General features: G+C 38.1%; 1 protein-coding gene across 1 annotated transcript in view; it reads right to left on the bottom strand.

Moving 5' to 3' along the window:
- The window catches only part of Sema2a (Semaphorin 2a), a 276914-nt gene that overhangs the window by 242816 nt on the left and 7979 nt on the right, over positions 1 to 26119 (bottom strand). Inside the window, exon 2 of the mRNA XM_087415928.1 lies at positions 16146 to 16344. Coding sequence (XP_087272054.1) covers positions 16146 to 16252 — 107 coding nt within the window. The 5' untranslated portion in view covers positions 16253 to 16344. The remainder of the gene's footprint in view (positions 1 to 16145; positions 16345 to 26119) is intronic.

Below are 26119 nucleotides of genomic sequence, written 5' to 3'. Positions count from 1 at the left end.
GAGCCGATAATAAGGGACGGGCGGACAGAGGTGGGTAGGAAGGGATTTAAGCGTAGGTGGCAGTGAGGCGTGATATTGATACTCCTCCATTTCTCGAGGGGTGACGATTCTTCCGTTCTTCCCCATCATACTTCTATCTCCAACCGTACATCATCCCCATCTATCCCTTCCAGCAAACCACGTGTTCTCCCCCTCCCCCCTCTCTCTCTCTCTCACTCTCTCTTTGCTTTTAAGGCTGGCAGCAGTGAGCGAGCAGAATTTTTACGATAACAGATTAAAGGATTCCAAACTGACTAGCGCGCGAAGAGCAGACCCGGAAATAGCGTTTCGTTGCTTCATAGTATAGTCAGCGTTTTATCTTCTTCGTAGCGACATCATTCTCGAAGAATCCTTGACGCAGAACGCGCAGTCTTTCAAACTCGAGTTATCGATCGTAAAGTATTACGAGCAACATGTCTGAGAAAATACCTTGCGCATAAATTTCTTCAATATCATAAATAGTAAAAATAGCTCAAATATTACATAATATTGAGAATAAATAACAATCTTTGTTTCTTTTACATCTTGTTGAAAATATTATAAAACTATGCTTTCCATAAATCGATATTACGAGTCGAAATTACTTATCACAACCTTAAACACGCAGTATAAAATGAGTATATAACAAAAGTGGAAGTTCACATGACTAAAATGATAGATAATAACCGCTTCACTGCTTGTCTTACAAACCATTTACTTAACTCCATTTATAAGCGGAAGGAAACGATCGATTCGCTGGATAATTACAACTTTCAAAGTTTCGGTTGATGAGCAAAGAGAAAAGGACACATGACGCGTGGTAGCTTTTAAGAGAAAATTTCACTAATCACACACCGATATCTATTTTATCGTACATCAGCAAAAACTTTCCGACAGGACTTCCGAGGTTACGTGGTAGTTGATGGAAAGGATAAAACGAGTCGTTCGTTTATATAGCGTATAGCTATATAAACCGACAGATTTTCGGCGACGTAGGTCGACGAATGGATCGTCGAATGGATGCATCTCGCCTATACATATATGTATATACATTTTTTCGCTACCGAATCGCGCGCTTCGGCACCCGGTGCATCGGGATGCAATCCTATTTCACACGATGGCCTATCGTGCGAAACAGAATACACGTTTACGTATGCACCGCAGTAACGCGGACGTCGTATGCACACACCTTGCACTGATATACGACGGGAAAACACAGCTCTGAAAGTTATTTACGGCTTCCTACTCGTAACCACGGATTCGCCACGCACACGCTAACGCTTAGGTATATACGTGCACGTTTCGTTTATACATAAAGCTACCGGCGATAAGTTAATTTAAAAGAGCTCGTTACCGAGACGTAATTGCGCGTACGTATAAAGTGCGCCATTTCACTTCCACGGAGGAGAAGAAACGAGGCGTACCGGCTATTGTGGCGTCCGACATTTTATTGCCAAAAGTTCGCGGAAAGAAGAGTAGCGCGAAAAGATTGCAATCTTCTATTTTAGTTTCTACGTGTATAATGTATAGTACACTGTAATTTTACAGCCAGAATAATACTTGGCTTATTTCTTCTAGAAAGGTTGACGCTGAAGTACGAAACTCAATATACGTGCATTTAATGAATACATATTGTGCATACGTCGCAAAGATGTTCCGACTGCACTGAACATTTCTCGGATATCTCGCGGAAGATTCGAGTTTCCGAAAAGTCTTCCATTGCTGCTAGTAACGTTTCCAGGTTTCCCTCTTTCTACCCCTTCCTACCCCTCTTTCACTCTTTTCCCTTCAGTAACGTTTCAAGATTCCCGGATTTTCAAAGGTTCTATAGATATGAATTTTCGGCAAATCGGCACGTCAAAGCTCGTCGTAATTCCGGGCAATCCTCTTTGCTACTTCAAGTACCGTAATTTTGCGCAGGATATCGGGTAGAGATAAGCATCTCTTTCCATTGCACATCGAAATCGAATAATAGCATAACGTGACGCGCGTAATCCGAGCGGGAAATATAGGCCGCCGTGAAAACGTAACAGATATCACCCACACATATCGAGCGCATTACAATAACGAGGTATGACGGGGCGAATCTAAAATCGCAACTTCGCGCCCGGCAGCGCAAGCGTTTTCCCGTCGATCGACTCGGTAAACCGGCTCTGGAGGTACCGGTGAACCAGGGTTTGGGGTTGTATTGATCGGGGATTTGCTGGCTGCGCGGCGTGTTGGTGACTGAACATACAGCGAATGCCTCCAGTCGTCACACGTATAACAGACGAAATTCGGACGCAAGCGGCCTTGACCAACTTGACGGCTTCACGTCGACGATATCTCTCTCTCTCTCTCTCTCTCTCTCTCTGCAAACCCTCGCGTCCGTGTGAAACGAAAGAACCGGCGTGTGAAACGTGCGCGCGTGTATGCGGAAACGGCGTAATCTCGGCGAGTCGTGCCCGCAGCACGTACACATTGCTATTATTAACGATAAACCGTCCGACGTTAGCATAGAGCACCGCTAAGAATTTCAGCGAAACGGTTTAAGCCGCGGTAAAGCCAGAAAAAGGGGCGTCCGGCACGTAAACGATACGTAGATTTCGTAGCGATTAAACTACCTGATTAACCGGTTTACGAATAATTCCAGTTTACGATCGTGCTATCTGCGAATCTTTACGAGCACATATATAAGAAAATTAAAAAAAAAATTGAGTACGAGGCGCATGGAATCGTAGGCCGTGGGTCAGAAGATTACGCTTTCTTGAATGGCGAAGGGTGGAAAATGCGTTAGAGATGGTGTGATAACCTTCGATTATCGGGCACGAGAAGAAACGGAGGAATAGAGCGATCCGTTGGTTTGCTGAATTAATCCTCGGATTTCGTGCAAAGATTCCCTTATTGGTTAACTCACGGAAATAATAGCTGATTTATCTCATTTAATCTCAAAGATTGAGAGGGATATAAATATTTCTCTTTTCTTCTTCGATGTGTTTGATCATAAGACAGAGAATGCGAATACTTCTGTGCGACTGCATAAAAATCAGAAAACTCCTAGATGTAAGTTTTACAAATAAATGTGAAACCCACAAATTTCTGTAAATCCGTGAGGATTTTGCATATCGCCGACTGGCACGCGACGAAAGCTCCCGTCCCCACTGAAAAAGACAAATCAAGACAGATGGAAAACGGAAAAAGTATGGGTAGTAAGAAAGAAGAGTGACAAAAGTGCAGTCGGCGAAGAAAAGGAACCGATTCGGCAAGCTTTCAACGCGAAGGCATCGTCCGCAGTGCAGAAAACGCTTTCTTTCTTGCGAGAATGTCGCCATGGCGTTATTTCGTATCTTCGCACCGATAACTGTTCGAAAATAACAGACCGTGGAACGAAAACAACATAAGAATATTAATATTACCCAACTCTGAAAATCATTCTACCCACTGACCCTAAAAATATGCGAACTCATGATTTCGTTTCACGCAATCCAGAAAGCTTCAGTAGCTACGCAATTCCTTTTGCTTATTATTTTCACTTTATATTTTCTCGTTCGTTTTAGGATTAACATAACTATCGCACAATCGCCGGTATTAATAATATCGCAAAGATACAACCGTCATATTAAAAATTGAATTGTCTTATAATGTCAGTTAGTGTGATATTTCTATAATAATTTCAAATAACATAATATAAAAAAATTTGTGTTTAATAAATTTCTTTTACATTATATTCTTTGAAATTATTACAGAAATGTCAGACTAAATGACATTATTAATGCGTAAATAGCTGTCAACATTTATGCTTCTTCTTTTTTTTTTTTTTTGAAAAATAATTTCATGCCAATGTAAAAATTCCCAACTAAAATCCCGACGTGAATTTTACGTTCATTCGCATCACTTCCTGTAGTATCCCAAGCGTTTTAATTTATCTCAGTAGGGTATTTAATGTAACGCTCGCCTCTTCCCTTGTCGACGAAGGCTTCGAATTACAAGTAGCGTACAAGCACCCGGCGGGTGCTCACAACTACAGAGCAGTTACTTTTATAGCTACGGGCAATGTACGGTTGATCGCAGTTACGAGCAGTGAACGAAAACGATATAAAAGAGCCTAGATGCGGTGGTGTACTTGGATCCTGGTGATTCGGCGAAAGAGGAAGCGACCAAACCGACGCGAACCACCAGTTCGGCAATGTTACCGACGTCGTACCATTGGGCAAAATAATGGTTCCTTTGAAAGGCAGTTGCTCGCTTCCTTTAACGGGCGTTACGTGTCAATGGGTCTGTCGTACGCTTTTCGATCAGACCATGTACACCTGAAATCGCTCGATCAGACGCCTCGTTGTGTGCATGCTCGCGACGCACGTGATACGATTGTAATGTCGACTATCTGAAGATCAAAAGATCATAAATACGAAACAAATTTTATATTCTATAACCTGCGAATCAAGAAAAGAAAGGCAGATGCCGAGTATTTTGCGTGTTTGTGAACGTTCTTGAGATACATTTGTAAGAAGAAGGATCATGCCTCAAAGATATAACATGACAAAGAATGAAAGTTAAAAATGTAGCTTTCGTCTCTGAAGCGAAAGAGGAGTTTGAAAGTTCAAATCCCGGAATAAAACAAACGAATCGATATATAGTGTGTGTATATATATGTGTGTGTGTGTGTGTGTGTGTGTGTGTGTGTGTGTGTGTGTGTGTGTGTATTATATGATAGTTGGTCCAGAAATCATCAGGATACCAGTAATCGCCAAATTTCGCGTATTAAAGACGTATTTTAGTGCTTTCTGTCAATCATATGGTTTGCTAATATTTTTATTTTGGTTTCAAGGAGGTATTTACATTGTTGTTCCATTATGAAACTCGTAAGTATATGAATTCACTATTGATTAAATCAAATCTGGGCAGCAACCGACACTGCGTGATTTCGATCAAATGCTTCAGTGTAAGATTAAGAGACACTGACATCTCGTGTAATTTTGAAGTATTGGTAACTTGCATGAACTTGTCGTTCGAGTAATCGTCATATCTATCGATTACTGGAACTAGGTAGGCCGAAAAAAATTCTTGTAAATCGAACAATAATGTATCCAAAAAATCCAAATAAAAAAATTAGATCTATTGATTGTTATTGCTAGACATTCTACGGACTAATAATCGTCATAGATATAGGCGAGTTAATAAATAAATACGCAAGCAAATAAAAGATGTCAAATAATTTATTCAAATGAACATATCAAATATGCAAACGTTTCTATCCCGATTTGGATCCTCATCAAAATTATTGACAATATGCAAGATAATAATGTAACAAGATGTCATCATACTTCCCGGTATAATGATCATCGCAACGTTATAAAGCTGTTCATATATCAAACACGAAGAGTCTTGGCGTTTATACGTATAAGAAGTATGATGATATCTTGCTACATTACTATCTTCGGATGACTATATTGTCAATAATTTTGGAGTATTGATAAGGATCCATTTTGGTTAACGTGACGACTGGGCCAACTACCTCATTAATTAATAATAGAAATACAATGATTTTTCTCTCAATTCGTAATAAATATTTCCGAGAAATTGTCATTATATCGATAGCAATTAATGCTGTATTTACTACTCTCATTTACAACACATACATTCTATTTGACAACTCGATGCCAATCAAATTAGTAACATATTAATTTAATCAATGCGCATATCCAATATTGCGTTAATACGTTATTCGATTGCTACGCAAAAGACATTATTGATTTTATTTAGAACGATACGTAATATACGTATATATACGTATAGGAGAAAATCCATGAAAAAAAAATATTTCTGTATATTAGAGAGAAAGAGCCAAATACAAAAGGAAATTAGAACTCGTATCTCATTTGTACGCTGCACACTGCATGGACATTTCTCTCGCACGAACAAATATTAAATCTAGAAGATACTTGCGGTTCGCTTTCCGCTTCTTCTGAAGCCAGCAACTAGAAAAAAGACTGCAGTGCTTAAAGAACGGGCTAGTATTTAGAATAACGTGGAACATTAAGCTTGGCAAACGGACAAGATCTCTACACGAACTGAATATTTAAAGCAAAACCCTTAGTTCCGCGTTTTACAAACGTACATCACGAAACGTGCGGTAAATGTGAAGTCGTAAAGTGCGGTCAGCAAGTGTACAACATTTATTTGCGATGGACGCACATGCGTTGCTCGAGACCCAACTTTCGCTTTTGCCTAATCGACTAAGTTCGCAACTAGAAAACTTGCGCACGTCGACAAAAGTTTGATGACATCGCAGAGAATACCTTACCGTCGTCCCACATTGCGATCGACTGCGAATCACCCTCGTCGAATTTCCAGCATCTGATATATGTAAAGCCATTTTCCGACGTGCGTAAAGCCGCGTCCTTCGATACGAAGGAGATGCGGGAGAAATTATCGTAAGACCTTATGGATATTTCCACCTATCTCGCTGAGCTTTCTTTTTTGTCCCTCGGAGAATCCTCGCGCATATGTTATTGCCGAAGGAAGAAATATCAGATGGGATATGAGAAGCTTTGTATGATTTAACGCGTACGTTTTGCTTCTATTATGCTGCTATAGGGAGGATGGGGCTGGGGGGATTCAATCGACGTTGAAGTCGATCTCTGTCAAGTTGTTGGTGCGATGAACGTCGGAAGCAACAGAAAGAAATCGTCTTCGCGTTCGTACAGAGATAAAATTAATTGTTACGATTTTATAAATTTCTACTCTCTCGGAACGCCTCCATCGTCGTCGACAATGCATTTGCCGTGTTATACGTAGAGAACGAATCGATCGTGCGTTAACTGAACGACGATTCCAACTGGGCGCCAATTCGTCATTATGCAAAGCCGTACGCATAGAAAAGCACTTGGAAAGAGTCGTTTTAATTAATTAAAACAACGCAACGAATTCACGTGTTCGCCGCTGACAGTTCCAATTTAAAGTCGGATTATTCGAAATACTGTGAATATCGACAGGCGGAGATTTGCATCTCAAATGCGAATGTCCTCAATGCTGCTTCCGGCGAACAGACATACGCTCGCGCTCTATTAGCGTAAAAATTCTCTAATTGTAAAAATATATTTAAAAAAAACGAATAATAAACAAACCAGAGATATTTTTAACTTATTGTAAGCCACATATTCAGAAAAAAAATAGGAAATGTATTCATTTTATCTTTTAAAAATATAGTTTTTGCTCAACAGAAAAAAATAAAACAGAGGAAAGTTATAATTTTGTAATGTATTCTGAACTATCCGGCGTCCTGCAATGTTTTCGTTTTTTTTTTGTATATGGTATGTATTTTATATCATGCTCGTATAAGTTTTTTTTTTTATTTATTATTACATACATATTTTTCATTTCACTATGTTTCTTTTCATAATAGACTGGCAATGAAAGAAAAATGTCGAAATATTGCGAAACAAATGTTACTTACGACGTTTCCTTCGATATTTATTCGTTATGAAAAAAATTCGATTGTAACGAAATAAAATAGACGGCTCATTTACTAAAAAAACAAAGTATTATTTCGCTATATTTAAATAAAGATTTATTTCCTACAGTTAACCTTCACATACACAGAAATTCACATCAGCCTAACGCACACAACGTTGCGTCGACCAGGCATTACCGATTATTTCGCCAGAATTATTAACGCTGTCGTTTTCCCTAATAACGGTAATGAGCGCGTTTTACATCCCTAACGCAGTATTCACAGAAGCATGGAAATGCTAGACAGCAATTGCGCTTCGCGAACGTAAAACGGCACGCCGATTACATTAGAAATACGTTCCATTCTCTGAACGCGCTCGGAGCACCGACTATCCACCGGTAGTCGGAGGTCGCTCCATGTGCGTTCGTTGCCCCGCAGGAAATTGCACATGCAAATCGAGCTTTTTTCTTACGCGGCAGCGTAACCATCCCGTCTCCAAAGCGAACTTCGCGTAATTTATGAGAGCGCTTCAGCATTTGAATAGAAACGCAGTGTGCCAGCAAATAGGCGATTTAATCCGCGACTAAGACCGCACAAGAAATTGCATCGAATTCTGAATGAAGCGACCCACTTATATCTATGACTGGTGCTCACAAGGAAAGAATCCGGATGATAAATATAAATAAATATAATTTAAAGTATACTTTAAGTGTAGCTAAAACATTTTCTGCCACAAGAGTGAAAGAAATCATCCGGTTTTCACAGGAAAAAGATAGACAACATTTTTCCGACTGAAATCGCGCTGAAAGGCAATGGAATTTAAAGAGATACGAGACACTATATCGAGAAAGCGAAACAAACTGAAAGATAGGGAAAGAAATAGCCGGCCACTCCGTGCATGGCTGCAAATGAGGCCGTAGATGTGCTAAGCGATAAGAGATGATAGAAAGTAGTTGGTGAAAAGAGCCATCGCGGTGGTTCTTCGCAATGAAGGGAGGAATGGTCGGTACTGATGCAATGGTAGGTATAGTGCATCTATGAAACGTTCCTACGAGACGCTTTTGCCTGCACTATTGCGAGTAAGCATTTGTTCACAAAAGAGTGCACACGTATGGAAGGTACCACGAGTATTTCGTTTTATACGATCACGCATTCAAATTCATTCTAACGAAGTATAGCTGAGTTTCGCAATTTACTGTCAAATGGTCTTCGTTTCAGCAGCTGAAGCGTGTTAAACGTAAATCGTGAAAAGAACGAGAGAAACTGGGATTGGGAATCCCCGGTAAAGAAAGAAATCTCCTTTTAATTCATTCACGATCGTCCCAGGCGCAAAATTTATGATCACCGTCTTTCATAATTTTCTATTTCACATCGTACTGAAATTTGTAAATAATCGTTGCATTTAATATCTATTGAATTCATACCGAATTGAATTCATCGATTAAATAGAAAACCGTCTTGGCAAACGACAGACGGATCTTAAAATAGATGTCGATGAGTATTTAATCGACAACCTTGAGAGAGAGAAGATGAAGGGAGTCTTCAAGATTTGCCATTCTGGTAATTGAAACCTGGCGTGAGCCTCGAGGCGGGGAACGTTTAATAGCCAAAGTTAGTCGCGTTTCTATGCAAATTAAATGCTTACAGCCATCGAGAGGTGAGCTACGTGGGGTGGCGATGACGGTGGCCGTTTCCCCCTCGCTGTTTATCTACCGGGAGGTTCTTGGACGACTCGCAACGTAAATAGTTAGTGCCTGTGGGCTGCGACGAACGACCAACGTGTGTTGAATAACGATAAGCTTCTAACGTTGCTGAACAAGGAGGCCATATTTATGTGTCTCGCATGCGCCACCTTTTTCTTCGTCCACCAACCGCCACTAAAAGCGTTCCAAAGTTTCGACGTGTACGTGCATTAACGTCGCAAAACAATGCGTAAACCCGCTCGGAAAAGCTTTACGCGAAACAACTCGATCCAACTAATATCTGAGCACTTTTGATAAATATAAAGAGAAATCCGTGTTTGCGATATTTCAATCAACACCTCTAAAGAGTGACAAATCTGTAAATGACGATAACCTTACAATCTAAACTTTCAAAAAAAATGTCTCGTGAGTAAATAGTCTTGCATTCAATGCAACACGTATAATGTTGTAGGTGAAACAAAAGGAAGGTACAACCTTATCTTCCTAGGGTTGACCAACAAGGACTCCTGTTTACACTTAACTTTATTGCTTTCTGGACAAATGCGTGCCGGCTGAGTCAGCCTAACATTAAAACCCTTTTCGAGGTGTGGCTATCAGTTGTAACTGATCAGTTTAGTTGCGAATGAGACAAATAAGGACGTCGGAAGACCGCCTTGTAAACGATTTTTCATTGTCCCCTCACTTATATCGCCCTTGAAGTCACCCGTCTTAAAATATCCCAAATAAATACACGTGGCATACGGAACTTATTTAAAGATCGAAACCTTACACGTATAGCACGTGCGGACAAATAATATTCGTCTTTCTACGCAGGACAGGGTAGGAAGAGACAACGATAAGTATCTCTAGCCAACGGAGTGCCATTCTCACTCGTTCAATCGATATACGGCCGACCGCCACTCGACATCAGCGGGGTAATAACGAAAGTACAGCAACGAGGGCAACGCAGCCCTTTGCGGTGTATCTCACGTACCGACAGCACGAGGTCCGAGCTTGGATCCGAGGGAGTCAGACACATTTCGGGAATCGCATAAATTTTGCAAACGAGAGAGGGTGTTTCAGCGAAGGAGTTAATAGATATTCGTCTCTGAATCGTGCTATCGCTAAAGCAATATTTTATGTACCTTTTTGCCCCGAGCACATGATTATTCGATAACATAAAATATAATGTGTTCTCTAAGAGATAAGTAATTAGAAATTATTTGCCTTGTATAGATATACAAAATTTATACGAAAAGAAATAAATACAAGAAAGATAAATGTGTAACATAGTAATTTTTTGTCAAGTTTCACAGAGAGATGTTTTTTTTATACACGATAAAAACAATTTACTTATAAAAAAAATAGTTATATTAATGTTTCAAAAAATTTGTTTATAGAATACTGAACCAATTAAAGTCCGATTAAGAGCTAATTTCAAATTAAAAAGCTTTAAAATTATTTTTTGTTAATCTTCTCCGCAATTTTAAACGAATAACTAATTGTATAGATACGTCAATACATTTCAAATGCAATCAATCATCTCTCTCTGGTATTTTCTTCATAATTTTACGTATTTTTCTTTTTTTCATACAAAAATAACAATCATATAAATTAAAGATGTTTATATTATACCATTAAGTAGATTAGCATCATAAACATAATGTATCAAGCAAGTAAATTAATTTGAAAGATAATCTAAAGGTTTATGCTAGCACAATTGCGTGCCCCATCAATCCAATGATTTGGATTCATATGAGCTGACCCATCCATTATTACCAACGCGCAGTAATGGCATCACATGGGGAAGGGAAAGCCGCTATAAATGACTCTATGGTAACCATGCATGCATAAAGGTAAATCTCGCGTTCGAATGCGGCTCCATTATTGCCAATCATATCGCGGAAGGGTGTTGCAGCGAGTCCGCATACGACTCTCGATTTTCTGCTCTTACACATTCTCTCCCTTCTCCATTCTACCGCAATCTACTCGCGATGTCATAATTCTTGATACAGAGGTGATAACATGAAGGTGCGGCGACGTAGGTTAAAAGAGACGTTTTTCCAACTGAAATTCTCGTTACGCGAAATATCGAAATCGTATATACGATTTCCAGTAATCTTTCGATATTATACCATCGCTGTGTTATATCCACCGATTAACCTGATAGAATAATTCTCTTTTCCAGGCAATACTCGCTCGTAATCACTCGACCTTATGTAAGACGCAATGAAAAATTCTTTAACAAGAGAAAAAAAGACCATGTCGTATAGGACTGCGAGCTTTTGTTCTTGTAACGCGAATTTCCTGAGAAACTGAGATGTTTGCTTTACTTCCATGTCTTTACTTTACTCGCGTTCCTTTTTTCCTCGCCACCTTCATTTCCTCCTATCATTCGCAGCTCAGGTATTTGAAGTATAGCTGCCTTAGTTTGACCAGCATTTTCTATTCTTAATTTCTCTGTTCCCCTCGTATTCTCGCGTCTTATAATAACTTATTAATATGCAAACTTCCCTCGCGATTTCGCGCAGGCTTGCGCGTAGAAATTTTTTTATAATGTTACTACGATACAACTATTGTAATCGAATAAATACCCACCCATCTGTATCGCTGTAAGCAAACACATAGTGATTTTGCGAAAATGTCAATTGCTTCTTACACGAAATGTCATTCTCTTACAATCGTTGATATTATTCCGAATAATCTGATATGATCAAGCAATTTCTGATAACGACCGTGAAAAATAAATATAAATATTCTGTCGAATATCCTTGTTTTCATGATAATAAAAATTTCTCTGAGATCTCAGAAAAGAAAAAAAATTAGCAAATCACATTTGAATTCAATCACATGATCAATGCGATTAGTTAATTCTTCCTCCGTCCAAGATCTCGGACCGATTTCTAAATTAAATGCCTTATATATAAATACATTAAATATCTGAAATATAGAACTGCTTTTTTATTTCAGTAACTATTTTATGAAAATTGTTAAATGCCTCTTCTAAAAGTTAATTTAAGACACAGCTTAATTATTTTGCGAATTAAAATCTTATTTTAAAATATAATAGTTTTAAAATAAATAGCAATACATAGTTGATAACGTAAACAGCAGTTAATCGGTAAAATTTTGCTATTCTATAACGAGAATGACGCTTTATTGTTACGACGTGTCGTTCAGTGGATATGTTTAGCAAACAAACTTTGCCAATATCGATAACGTAAATTGCTAACCATTCGCTATACGAGATTCATATAGATAATTGCAACACGAATTTTCCGAGAAGGATCAACATACATACAAACGAGCAGTCTCTAAAATGCAAAAATAAATTGATAGACATTTTTGTAATTAAAATGTGAAAGGGAAGAAGAGCGGGATTGAAGAGAGGGCGTGTACGAAATATTTTGGGGGCTGAAAAGCAAAAGACTGAAAAGGAGTGGAGTGTAGAAACTCATTTGAGCTTTTTTATCGGTGATCGGTTAAACGGTGCGATCATTCCGGATCGTTCAACTGAACAAAATCGGGTATTTCGTTGGAACTTTCAACAGCATTGGCTGCACGGAACATCTCTTGCACACTGTTCTCTCTTTTTTTTAATCACCGCCGCCAAACGATTGATTCCACATCAACCCTGTTGCGTAATCCAAACGATATCGTTATAACGTTGTAATCTCATCGTCATGATGGATATATTCGACGAGCTGATTCGATTCATTAAACGCTATTAAACCTATTCCTTTCTGAAAGTATCGACGGTGCGAACTATTAATCGTACAAGTTTCCATATAATTATTTCTAGTAAAGAATAAAAAAAAATCGTATACATTTGTTGTAATGTAAAATTTACAATATTCAAATATACTCAATTTTATATATTCATTTTTTTCTATGTATTCTAATATATTATAGTATCTTAATGTATTAGAATACCTTTAATAACAAATTTTAAAAATTAATTAAAACACTAAAAGTTTTAAAAATAATTACATAATATTTATGTGCAATGCAAATTAAATCTTCTGTTGATAAACTCATTATATTATGATTAGCACAATGTATTTGAATAAAAGAAATCAAAAGACAAAATCAATTAAAAATTAGTTTCAAGTTTCAACTGAAAATTAATAATCGAGTTGATAATAGATAACAGATTGATTGACTATGCGTGCAGAGCTTTATTACAATTCGTTGTTTATAACTTTGACTGCTTATATAATTCCAAAACTATATCTACATTATCTATAACTTTGATGTGAGAATTTCGTAAATTTAATTAACGTTTAAAAATGTATTTAAATTATGTCATTTTAGAGCTATTCAGAATATCATTATACATAATATCGCAAACGATATTACTCATTAATATTATAAGGAATGTAGACATCGATAATAAAAAACTTGCGCAATGGTATTACTGGCTTGTCATCGTTCACGCAAAGACCAACGTAATATTACGCTCGCGGATTCGCTCCACCGTTAAGACATTATCTTAAAACTCGTTTTTCCGAGAGTCTCAGTTTGTAGTTTAACGCTACGATGCGCAAATGAAAGGGACTATAACATCTTATTCTATTTAAATACTCGTAATAAAAGAAACTGCGCGTTTTTGTCGCGATCCTTTCAACGGAAAAGCTCTTTAGACAATCGTTGCGACGGATTTAATAACACAAACAGTATTACAAAAGAAATGCCTTTTTACAGCTAGAAACACAATCAATGCTATGAAAAATATGTACAATCCTCGATAATCGTGCGAATCCTTTTTCTCTGCTTCTATCTTCAACGATATTTTTAACGATATTTTCCATCGAACATCTGAATTCAATTTAGTGCGATAAAATCGTTTGATTGTCTAAGCGTCTCGCTAGTGTTAGCAAAGAATCAACTGAACTTTCTTCCTCCCTTCAAGATTCCAGGAAAAAAAAGACCCTAGAACTCGTGAGGATGTCTAATAATTGTAAAAATCTAAGGATCAACGTAATCTTGGTTCTTTTAAGAAGTTTTACAATCACAAATATTTTTTTAAGCACAGCATTTATCTAATAAATAATATACAAAATTATTAATTACTTATTTCTGACGACAATAAAACTTTCTTATTGAATATCATTTAATTTCTGTGTCTCCACAGTTATATTTTTAATCTTCATTAATCGTATTTTTTATCACCCGCTTGTAGATGAACGTTCCGCTCGGAATTACGAATTCCTGAGCGAAACGTTCATCTACAAAAACAATCCTATAATCGCAAGTCATTTTCCCGAAATCTACAAACTAACGGGGGGTCCAAGATACTTAAATTAGATTAGATTTCGCTTTACGAGCGACATAAAACGTGAATATTCAACGCACTCAGAGACTAATATCAATTAAGATCGATGCCGCTCCACCTTGAAAATCGTGATGCAGGAGCTGTGTCTCTCTCTTCGAAATTGATCTACCAGATCGGTCGTAAAATAAAGAATTGACCAGGAAAGGTACTGTGGGTGCTACGATCTTTTTCGAGGGTTGCTTCGTCCCGTTGTAACCCTCTACTCTCTAGTAGTATCCACGATCGCGCACACATTCATGCTGTGATACCGCAGGGGCGGATCGGCCCACGCTCAACCTGAATACTGATTCTCGACGGACGCATATATTACCACCGTGGATAAAAGACATTTGCATTTTGATGGACTGCGTCGAGTGCATTTGACGTTTCGTATGCATTTCACTGGGCGCGCGTGTACGGTTGGAGCTACCTCGGAGCTCTCTCTTTTTCTCTGTCTCTCTCTCTCTCTGCCGTAAAAAACTCGGTCTTACTCATATTTATCACTCAATGTTGCACGTCCATGCATACAGCCGTTTGTATTTATCTCATGCCGTGCGAACTCTTTGAGAGTATCTCTGCAATGAACTTACCATCGCGTTTGCATCGGGTATAATGTGAATATAGCAAACCCTGTCGGGAATTATAGCCTATTGTGTATATACATATATACACAAAAGAAAGAAATTAGAATGAAAAAGTTGCCAGAGATAAACTCGAAAGAGCAAATAACGACATTAGAAAATTTTATTACAGTAATCCCGAGAGTAATCTTTATTAAAGGTACTATATGTGATACTACACTGAACAAAAATTACTAAATTTTAATACATATTTCTTCGAATAGTACTAAGTAAACATTTACTTACAGTAAAAGAAATATTTACTCAGTAAAAAACTGAGTAAATCAAATTAAAATAATTTCTGTATCAAATAAATATATATTTACATTTAGTAAATATTTATTAGATGGTTGAATATTTGTTGTTAGATTTGTATTAGGTTTGAATATTTTATTATTTATATTTTAAATTAGGTTTAAATATTTATTATTGTTATAGATTGTTTGAATATCTTAGAGTAGATATTTAAACAAGTATTTATTAAAATTTAGTATTTTTTTCAGCGTATAAAATATCTTATTATCAATAGTATGAAATAATAGTATACTTGAAAATATCCTTGAATAACTATCGAGTTCATATATCTTCACAAATATTCCGTCTTCCATGTAGACTACGAGAAAGTACTAATGTATCTCTAATTCGTATCAGAGTATAAATTCGAGTGAGAACATTACTCATTCCACTTTAGCATAAAGCGGAATGCTTTCTGCCAAAGAGCTTCGAGAAATCAACTGCCAAAATTTCGATCCCAGGTTCGAGTGCCAAAACGTGGGATGAGTACGGGATTGCACGGACAATAGTGCGAAAGAAGTGGCAAATTGAAAAACCGACCTATGACCAAAAACAGAATCTGTGAGAGCGGAAGAGCGCATCCCTACGCATTTGCAGGAGATCGGGGGATGAAAAATCTCTAATATCCGTTGAATATCCTTCAGCTTCGGTCCCTGATCCTGATCCATGATGGAAAACTCGCGGGAATTCACGTTCAAATGCATCGCGTTTGCATAATCAGAAAATAATGACTCATCGACAAAATCGGTCGAGGTAGCACAGAAACTCTATGAAAAGACAAACTCACCATTATCGTCGACTTCCCTTTCGATGATGACGTGTGATACACGATCCCTCGCGCTTGCACTGTGACAGCTGCACGTTCTTCTTTAAAACAATCGTTCCATCGCATGTAACCTGATGATCGTCACACTGCGCACTTGCGACGACGCAGGAACATTCTTATCCCAACAAACCAGCAACGTTCAATTGTAGGCAGCATATCTGAGAACAGAAAAATATTACATAGATTGATTAAATGTCAACTCGAGATAGTTACCTATTATTAATTACAGGCGTTTCCTGTTTGTTTAAAATATATTAAAAGTAAATACAAAGTGTTTCAAAAGTTACTGCGAAGGAAATTTGAAAAGTTCCTAGATTTATTAAACGCTCCCCCCTATATGTATAACCGCGCCAATAGCGAAGGTGCATAAGCTTGCTATTCAAAACTTCCAACTTCCCTTCAAGCCAACTAGATGTGGCGTAGGTGATCCATCAATGAGAATGTGTGCTGAAATATGTGTACGGTATGTTTACGAGGGTGTAGGACTCTTCATAATCCTGATGTCAGTTTACGGATACGAGCAACTTAAGATTCTCCCCATGGTAGAACTGCAGTAAGCATTATCTTCGTTTACAAGTAAGTAACCAAGAGAAACTTGAAACACGAAACAGGAAAATTACTCCTTTGACACGTTACAGGTAATCGCGGAGGAAAAAGGCTGCGAGCTGGGAGTGTGGAGAAGCAAAGGAGATGGGTAGCTGGAGAACGGAGGACTTTCAAGAAAACTTGCGAACCCGAGGGAACGCTTGAGAAGCTTTATAACTTCGACAACCTTAAATCGGCAAAACTGCCGCGCCTCTGGTGGTCGTAGAGCGCGTCCAAAGCGGAATGAGGAAAGCTGGAGCAGGGAGGTCGGCGGGGAAGGATAGTCGAACTAGTCTGGAAAAAGAGAAGGAAGCGCGAAGAAAGTAGTTGCACGTACTCCACTTCGTGAGATAGAACGAGGATACCACGATGACTATGATCCCCCGCCGTTCTCCGTCTTCTTTGATGAGACGACTTGCCCTACAGCTCGAGTACTTCGATTATGTCCGAGTATACGACGACGTAGTAGTATAGTATTATATATTTCTGGATTATTTACGGTAAGTCATGGCGATTATGTCCCATTGACAAGTTTTACTTTATCGACGACTAGAATTGCATTACAAATATAAAGTATAAAATATTCTTCACTGATCGTATTTTGATGCGAACTCACTGTTGCGTTTGTATGTAGATAATTATGGAATATTAAGAGACTATGAGAATTTAACGAAGAAAATTAACGTGTTCTTTTTCGAAATACGACTACATACCTGCCTCTGTAACAACAGGCTAGGTGTAATGCAAGTTAATTACATGTTATGATGATGCATAGCACCGCTAGAATAAACAGAAAGATGGAAAGCTGCATTGCGTGTATAAGCTAAACAGTATTTTCCTTTTTACAGCTTGCAGCTCTATTTCGTACATCGAATTATAGTTTTCTAATCGAGTTTCTAATTATACCGAAAAAATTAGAGAATATCAAAAGACTTATCCGAGGACTTATCTAATGAAAAAATAATTCTTTAAGATAAGAAATGAAATAATTCAGATCTATTACATTTTCAGTTGCACGTATTTTTTCCACATTAATTGAGGGAAAAGAATAATGAAGTAAAAATAATTGTACGGTCTATGTTTTGAATAACGTCGGAACACATCGCGATGCGTACGACAATCGAAAGTGAAAGACATCGTAGAGTGATGCAAGTCTGAGTGTTGGAAAATACCTGCACGCCCCTCCAGTTTGCTGTCTGCGCGACGAAGAGTCGCATTGGGGGTCGCGTCGTCAACCAAGTCACCCCTAGGCGACTCACGCCCTTCGCGTTCCCTTACAGCCTTCCTCTCCCTGCTGTTCTACCATCCCTCAGAAAAAACTCAGACTTGCAGTTAGTAAAGAGACAGCCTATCCACGTATATAGACAATAGGACCAGACACCCAGCCTAACACACCCTCTTTCCTCTCACCTACCCTTTCGTTCGCAACCATGCGTGTCTGTCTACGCGCGTCTGTATGTGAACGTCATCGTCACCGAACTTTATTTCGCAGATATCTCATCTTTGCCCTCAACGAGAACAATGTCTGGCTGCTTTTTCCGCAGTGATGCTCGTGCACGCCCTCCACATCAGACGTATGCTTTCCCGGTACAACGTGGAAAACAATTATCTGTCCCACCAGATACGAAGCTGCATCTCTCCGTCGACTTTCGACGCGGCGCTCGTAAATCCGAATTAGACGCAACGTGAGTCGTCGCACGATCAGATGACTCTTCCTGCAGACACGCATAATGGAATTAATTCTTCTGCGGTTCATGTAAACTCCAATCTCATCAAGAGTTCTATAATTTTTTTTCTAAGAAAATATATTAGGTGTTGGAATTAATTCGTAGCGTTTTACAAGTGATGGGAAGTACTTTCATTAATGTATTTTTTAATGCTCATGTGAAATAAATAACATTCTTTCATTTAAAAACGCTACGAATTAATTCCAACACCTAATAAATGATTCATTTCTTAATATATATTTCGGGAATTCCCTTTAAATAAACATGGACAGACAATATAAAGATAAAGAAATTTCAATATACTATGTGAAATAGATAAACACGAGAGTGTACGAATCAAAATGCTTTTCGTGAGTGTTACGGCGGCAACCAAAAACCACGATGTTCCATTACGAAATAAACGTAACCGCATGTGCGTGGACAGTCTCATTCTGGTTTCGTACATACGTTCCTACAAATGCAAACTTCGTGCAAACCGGCGCGACGCGACGGAAAGCATTTACTGAAGTACTGGCATTCACATCCTCGGCCGAATAACGCGGAGCAGTAACGCACAGAAAGTACAAAATAGGGAGCCGTCAGGTCCCCTTTGTTTTCGAGTGTCTATCTTTTTCTCTTTCTTTCGCTCTGACGGCTCTGGTTGGCGTCACAGTCAATGGGTGCACTCGTTCAGACCGAAATTGTTTCCTTGTTTGTTCTTATTTTTATTCTTGCACCTCTTTATCGGACTCGCTGCCGCACCTCGTACAAAAGTAACGCAGCACCTTTTGACGATATTATTACACCCTCATGTATATGGCGGATTCTGTCATTCACGTGAACGAATCCAGATCACGAGGGTGGCTGCCAGCCAACCATCGTGCCACCTGTCAAGAGTTTCGCGCCACGAAATGTTTTTTTCTAGCCGCGGAACAAAACAAAAATCCTGTCACAGTTCACTTCCGCCACATTTCTGTCAACGTTTTTTTTTCCATCTCGTTGATGAGAACTTCTAGTTACAACGTATACAGTTTAAATGGCTTTTTCGAATCATGAATACGTATTTGAGATGTTTGAGTTGATTTTCAGAAATAATATGAAAGTAAAGAAAAGTTAAAGTTTTAATCTTGAATGGAGTACGATAACTTGCTTCATTGAACGTACAATTTCGTAAGTAAATATCGATTGAAGGATTTTCAAAAAGTGGTACATGTTAACGCTAAATATAAATTTAACGCATTATGCATAGTTAATTGGATTTATTTGCATAAAAGATTAAAACTTGGCATCGATGTTAAAATATCCGATGCTTTTAACTGTGTCGAGAATTTACAGACTGTATTAATGATTCCGGACATTGCAGGGCCATCATGTCGCGGGATCTATCACCGGGGATTTGGTGCTACGCTGTCAGAGAATCTCTATAATACCCAAGTTACAGCACCCTTGCATTCACCTCTGACCGTCTCCCCTTAACAACAGTTCAATTAGTTCCGGCTTAACGGCTCTCAGTTCCGGTGACTCGTGACCGGAATCGCAAACAATTATTCCTTGGTGGAAACGGAACATTTCAAATTTCTTCCCCTTGCCGGCATCAAAACTCGTAGATCGAGTTCTGAACAAATTTTTCCACACGCGAAGGTGAGAACAGTTTTTATTGGGGCACGTGACGTAAATTACTTCGATATCTTTCTAGACCGGAGATCGTTCCTCGCGAAAATGGGTCACGATGAATTTTCGATAATTATGTTTACATTTATGAATTCAAAAATATTGTACATCAAAAGAATTTGAATACGCTACTCTCTAAATCTCAATCTGTAAAATTCAACTAAAAAAGAAATAAAGTTTGAGCGTTATATAATTAAAATACCGATATTTGCAAACGTCAGTTTCAGTAACATATAGAGGTACATCGAATTTACACATACTAAAGCAAGATTTGCCAGGTAGGTATTCCACATTTTATTGATTTTTTTTTTAGATGAATTTTGTTGTAAATTCACTGATTGTTGTTCAATGGTACACTTGAGTTAATCAGTGATTGTCCATTGATTCAGATTTAGAGAATATATTCCACACCGAGAGAACAAATTTTTGTGTTTGTAACTATAATTACATATTACTATTAGGTGTTGGAATTAATTCATAGCGTTTTACAAGTGATGGGAAGTACTTTCATTAATGTATTTTTTAATGCTCATGTGAAATAAATAACATTCTTTCATTTAAAAACGCTACGAATTAATTCCAACACCTAATATAATCATAATTATTATATGACTACTATAATTAGTACTACTAATATTAATAATAATAACTATATGTATATAATAATTTTATCAGCCAATATATATAATTGGCAACTGAAAAATTGCTATAATTATAACCATAAAAATGATTCAAATAACTATAAATGACATAGTCATTTTTGAGAGACAACCATATTAATACAGTTTATACATATTGGTTGATAAAACTATATATACAGTTATTATCAGACACTATTATAATAGTCATAATTATAGTAATATGTATTATAGTTACAAATACCAAAAATTTTGCTCTCAGTACATCTATATGGCAATATATTCCAACAAGTCAGAGTTAAAAGAATTATTATTAAACACAGAAATCTTTCAAGACAAGTCACTGTAGGTACTATTCAATCATTTTACAATGTTTAGCCTCGATTCCTCTCTAAGATATATATTTGAACAATCGGTTACGATTAAATACGAATTTAATAAGCAAATCATTAAGTCAACCGAAAGTTAACGTGTTTGCGAAAGGTGGCTCAATCAAGCGAAGTTAAACTCGTGGAAGGAAGGTGGATCAGAGATCGTAAAATCAAGTATCCTGAAAGAGCTACCGGAGAACTGGAGCAGCAGTCGGGCGCGCCTTAATGTGTTTGCCCGCGAAAGTGCCTATCCGGAAATGTCTAGGAAATGAAATAGCGTTGCGTACGTAAACGAGCTGTCAGAGCACTGGCGAGTAAATAACTAACTTTCTTCGCCGAGCCGTTGCAGTGCCTTAAGCCGCTACGGAGAGCTCATTACGAGCACGACATGTCCCGCGTTTTCGTAAAGTTTCTGCGATAAGAAAGACAGCACGGTAATTACGACGCTATGTCTGCGCCTCATAGATCGCTGAATAAACCAAAATCTGCGTAATATTTACGATGGGCACGATGAATCCGGGCACTGTTAATTCCGGAATATTGCGATTGAATTATTATATCGTGTACAATCAGTACAAACAGTACTGATAATATTCCGTCTATATTACGTCTATAGGTATATATATATACATATTTCGGTGATATTTTAAATTCGCACGATCGTTTTGCACGACCAAGAAAGAAGGATCAGATGCTGACGGAAAGGAAACGACGAAAGGAACACGGAGGAAATTGCCGCCAATCAGATCTTCTCAGGCTCAAGAAAGACAAAGATTTATGAGAGGGGCGTGAACTCGTTCTACTCAAATCCAGCGAAATTGTTCTTAACGTAGGAAATGAACCATAGAGATAAAAACCTTGCTAAGAAACATAATCAGACGAAATAATTACGTACTGTCTGGAACTGAAATTAATAATGTCGTGACAGTAAAATATCATAGAATCTCGGCAGTTCGTGAATTGATATAATTTAACGTCGTGCATGTCAACGATAGAGATATTATCAATACTATTACAGAAAAATTACCGAACAAATATTCAGAAAATCTTTATCATAGATATATACAGAATAGTTATTTTAACAGCGCAAATTCGCTGGACAGATATGAATCGATTTTCCTATAACACGTTGGAAAGCTATTATTTTTAAATAGGAATAATAATCCGTTGAATATGGAGTTTTTACGCAGTAACTACGTATGTAGTAACATTGAGAAAAATAATCTTTTACTATGGAAATGCATATTTTCGGACAATATTTTTTCATACGTTGATGCATATTCATTAAAGCATTGACCTCGTCGTTAGATTCAATATCCCATTTCCACGGAATACGCTATCGATAAAAAATACAGATACTCTATGTGTTTTTTCCATCAGAAACAAAGTGCATTAATGAACTTCGTCTGTCAATACATTCGGTCGATCCTAAAAAAAAAATTCGATAACGCAGTACCAAAACTATATATCCTGAGGAAAGATATGTCTTTCCAAAAGGACGAGATATCAGTTTTATTAGTTAATAAAAGCAAAAGAGAGAGTAATTACTGTATATAAAAATTCAATCCAATATTCTGAAGATAATAATCGTCATTCGATAATTACTAAGAGTCACGAGTAATATCAAATGATTACGGATTTCAATCGCGCTTTTAATTAATTAGTGGAAACTTATACGCATCGTATGCCCAATATATCATATAACGAATAATTAATTAATTGAGAGAGACATGAGATATGAAACGTGCATTACGTAATGATAGTAGTGTTTACATCAGATTTATACAAACATATTTCCAATTTATAATTATTTATAATTTACATGAATGTAATATATCACACGTATCAGAAAAGTAATATTTATTTAGATTTAAACGATAGATAGGTATAATATCAGATGGAACAGCGTTTGTAGATGCGTGAGCTTCTCAGCTGGGAAGCTGGAGACAGGATTCAAGATAGTCAACTTCGTGCAGACGCTAGTCCGAAGAGAGGGTGAAAGACGAAGAGGGCATTATGGGGCTGGTCGTGAAGGGGGCGGGGGCGGGGGCGGGGGCGGATGGCTTATGGATTCTCCCTTACCCCTCTCTTTCTCTGTCTCTCTCTTGAACTTTCGCGCGGTAACCCTTCGTATAAAAGGTTGGGTTAGTGTCAGAACAGTTAGGTCGTCGACGTGACCCGGGAGTTCGCCTGGAACAACCTCCATTTGTACAGGGAATTACATCTATGAAGGAAGAAAAAAAATATTTCAATGCCCGCACGCTGTCCTATCGTCCTGCCCATCAAAAGCGAAAGATGGAGGTTTCAAAAATAACGAATCGTGACTTTTCCATGGATATTGTGAAGGATAAACAATAACGTCAGATGTTTCTATAACATTCTCTCTGTTGTATTATCTGTTAACGCGTACCGTAATTGGACGACGATAGATTGAATAGGTTTTCCGCGGCGAGTGGTTATCGGCCCGTAAAAGTATTTGAGTAATACAGCGTTGAGAAATGATTGATCGAGGTAATGCATTAAAAGTCATACGTACAATGAAACAAACGTGCGTTAGGAGAAATGAGAGTAATATTCTCCAGTGAGCCATCTAATATTATCGTTTAACTGAAGCACACGTGTCGAGGGAATGTGAAAAATGATTACGATATCGAGGTGAAGAGTCACAGAGACATTTATGTCACGGACAATCAGTCGTCACCGCATATCACTCAGCCATCATAGTATAATATATCGATCAAGAAAACGCAGTTCCCATTGTCTATCGGTAGCGCGCAGTAAATGTAGTTCTATTGCACACGTTGAATGATGACGCATATTTGTCGGATAGAAAGAGAATAATGCAATTCCAGTTGCCGTCCGCAATCTGCATCGATTCTTCATTTGCATGTAATCTACTTCATTCATATTACGCTTCGTTCCAGCGGTACTGCTCGCATCCGAGAATTACGTCGTCATTCAACGAGATCTGTTTTATAAATAACCGCTGCCGTTTTCCCTCTTTAGTAAAATTATATCTTAATAGTTTGCAGCAAAATAATATACCACAAAAATATATAATAAATTACAAATTTGTAATGTAAATTTTTTTAAAATATCACTTAATTTTTTCTATCCGTCTTTTAATTTATTTAATTTATATATGAGGAGCAGACTTTCAAAATGCGTTTTGTCCAAAATTTCATTTTTTTTTAGTTAGAAATGGCGTAATATTCAGTGTTGAATGACTTATATTACAAGCTACTCTGAGATGTTCAGAAAACACTTCTTCATCGTTAATTTATATGCTGAAAAAATATAGACATTTCAAAGTGCATTATATTTTTTAACTAGAAACAAACAAATGCATTTAATATTTTTAGCAATTATTAAACAATTTTGATTAATATTTCATTTCACATCATACTGATTAACATATTGTTATTTTATTTTCTATAATGTGCATAGTTTCTTTCTTTCTCGTTTTCTGAAAATTACAAATTTTGGATAAGACGCAAAAATCTGTTCCTCATATATTTTTCCTATTAATTTTAATAATTAAAAAAAAAATGTAATTGTAATGTATTCGTTAAAAAGGAAAAACTTCAAGGAAGCAATTATTTACAAATGTAGCTTGAAAAATAGCATCGATCATGAATCGATTCTACGTCTGGCGTACCACCATCTCGCAATATATTTGTATTACCCGCATATTGCACCACCATAACGGCCTGCATTCGCAGAAGGCATTACGCCCTTTTATCCACAATGTCCCATAGCCACGCGATGTGCGGGAATTAGGGCTGATCGACGACAGGGATTTCAAGGTATTCGTACACGCGTGCAACGTCGAGATCGGTTTAAGCCGTCACGATATCTTCCGTCGTGCCTCTCGGGGGGTTCTTCACGATCCCTTTATTCACGGCACCTCCCGGCGCGACTTTTAATGACAGACGTGGAGATCATTGTTCGCGGCGAAAGTAGGTTCAAGGTAAATGTTCACGTGGAATATGATTTATGAATGAAAGGGGAAAGATACGACGGCACGCTATCACAACAAAAAAGCGCACGATTCGCGATCTATCACGTCGCATCGAGCCAGTTGTACGTACGTTTTATTCGGGCAATACATGTTAAACACAAACGAAGCACTCGCTCGTTCCGCGCGTTATCGCACGAAACCGCGCGCGGTTGTCTGTCATAGTTGACATCGTTATTAAGCCGCTCGGCCCTCTTCGGCATCACCTGGGGAAACTATAGTTGCAATGAAAAACGACATCTCGCACCGTAATAATAACCCGACCGCGCAAATTACACTGCGCACTACAGAAACTTGTACGAAGGCCACGAATGAGATCAACGAGCAACCATATATAATATCGTGATCTCTCATTTGTCTTAAAATTCCAATAATTAGATCATTTCCCGACCAAGCAAACCTTGAAGTTGCACGTATGATATATGAACTCTATGTCACCAGCATCGATATTAATCGTCTGTTCCTTCTTATATCGCGCGGTGGTCAAAAGAAATATCGCCGACCGATACCGGGCGTGCGGATAAATGACGTGTTTCGGCGGCTGCTTTCTCCCTTACATCTGTAAAGCCGCGTGTTCGTGCGGGATTGAGTGGCCCCAACGATAAGTCGAAAGAGCAAACGCCTGCATCCCGTCGTTCGTGGAAAACGCCATATTTTACAGTATCAATCATAACGTGCAATAAACGATCCCGTGAGGGTGGCGGGGATTGGGTTGCTAAGATACAGAACCGGTTAATGGGACTATTACATCTAGGCCGAACTGCCGCGGGGGTTGAGTCCACGGAGAAAACCGGCAGGGTAGCAAGCAGGAAGAAACACTCCCCACCCCTTGACTAGGGGGTGATGTCGTCGCAACGTGCTACCAGCTGTGACTTATGACGTATCACGGCGCACAAGCGACACAACCCCGTGGGTGAGCTTCAAAACTGAGCTACGCGTTCAAT

Source organism: Acromyrmex echinatior, chromosome 19 (assembly GCF_024713525.1).
Source record: "Acromyrmex echinatior isolate Ae372 chromosome 19, ASM2471352v2, whole genome shotgun sequence".
In the NCBI taxonomy this organism is placed as follows: domain Eukaryota; kingdom Metazoa; phylum Arthropoda; class Insecta; order Hymenoptera; family Formicidae; genus Acromyrmex; species Acromyrmex echinatior.
The sequence above is the reverse complement of the archived record's forward strand: the minus strand, read 5'-3'. Positions and strand labels throughout refer to the sequence as shown.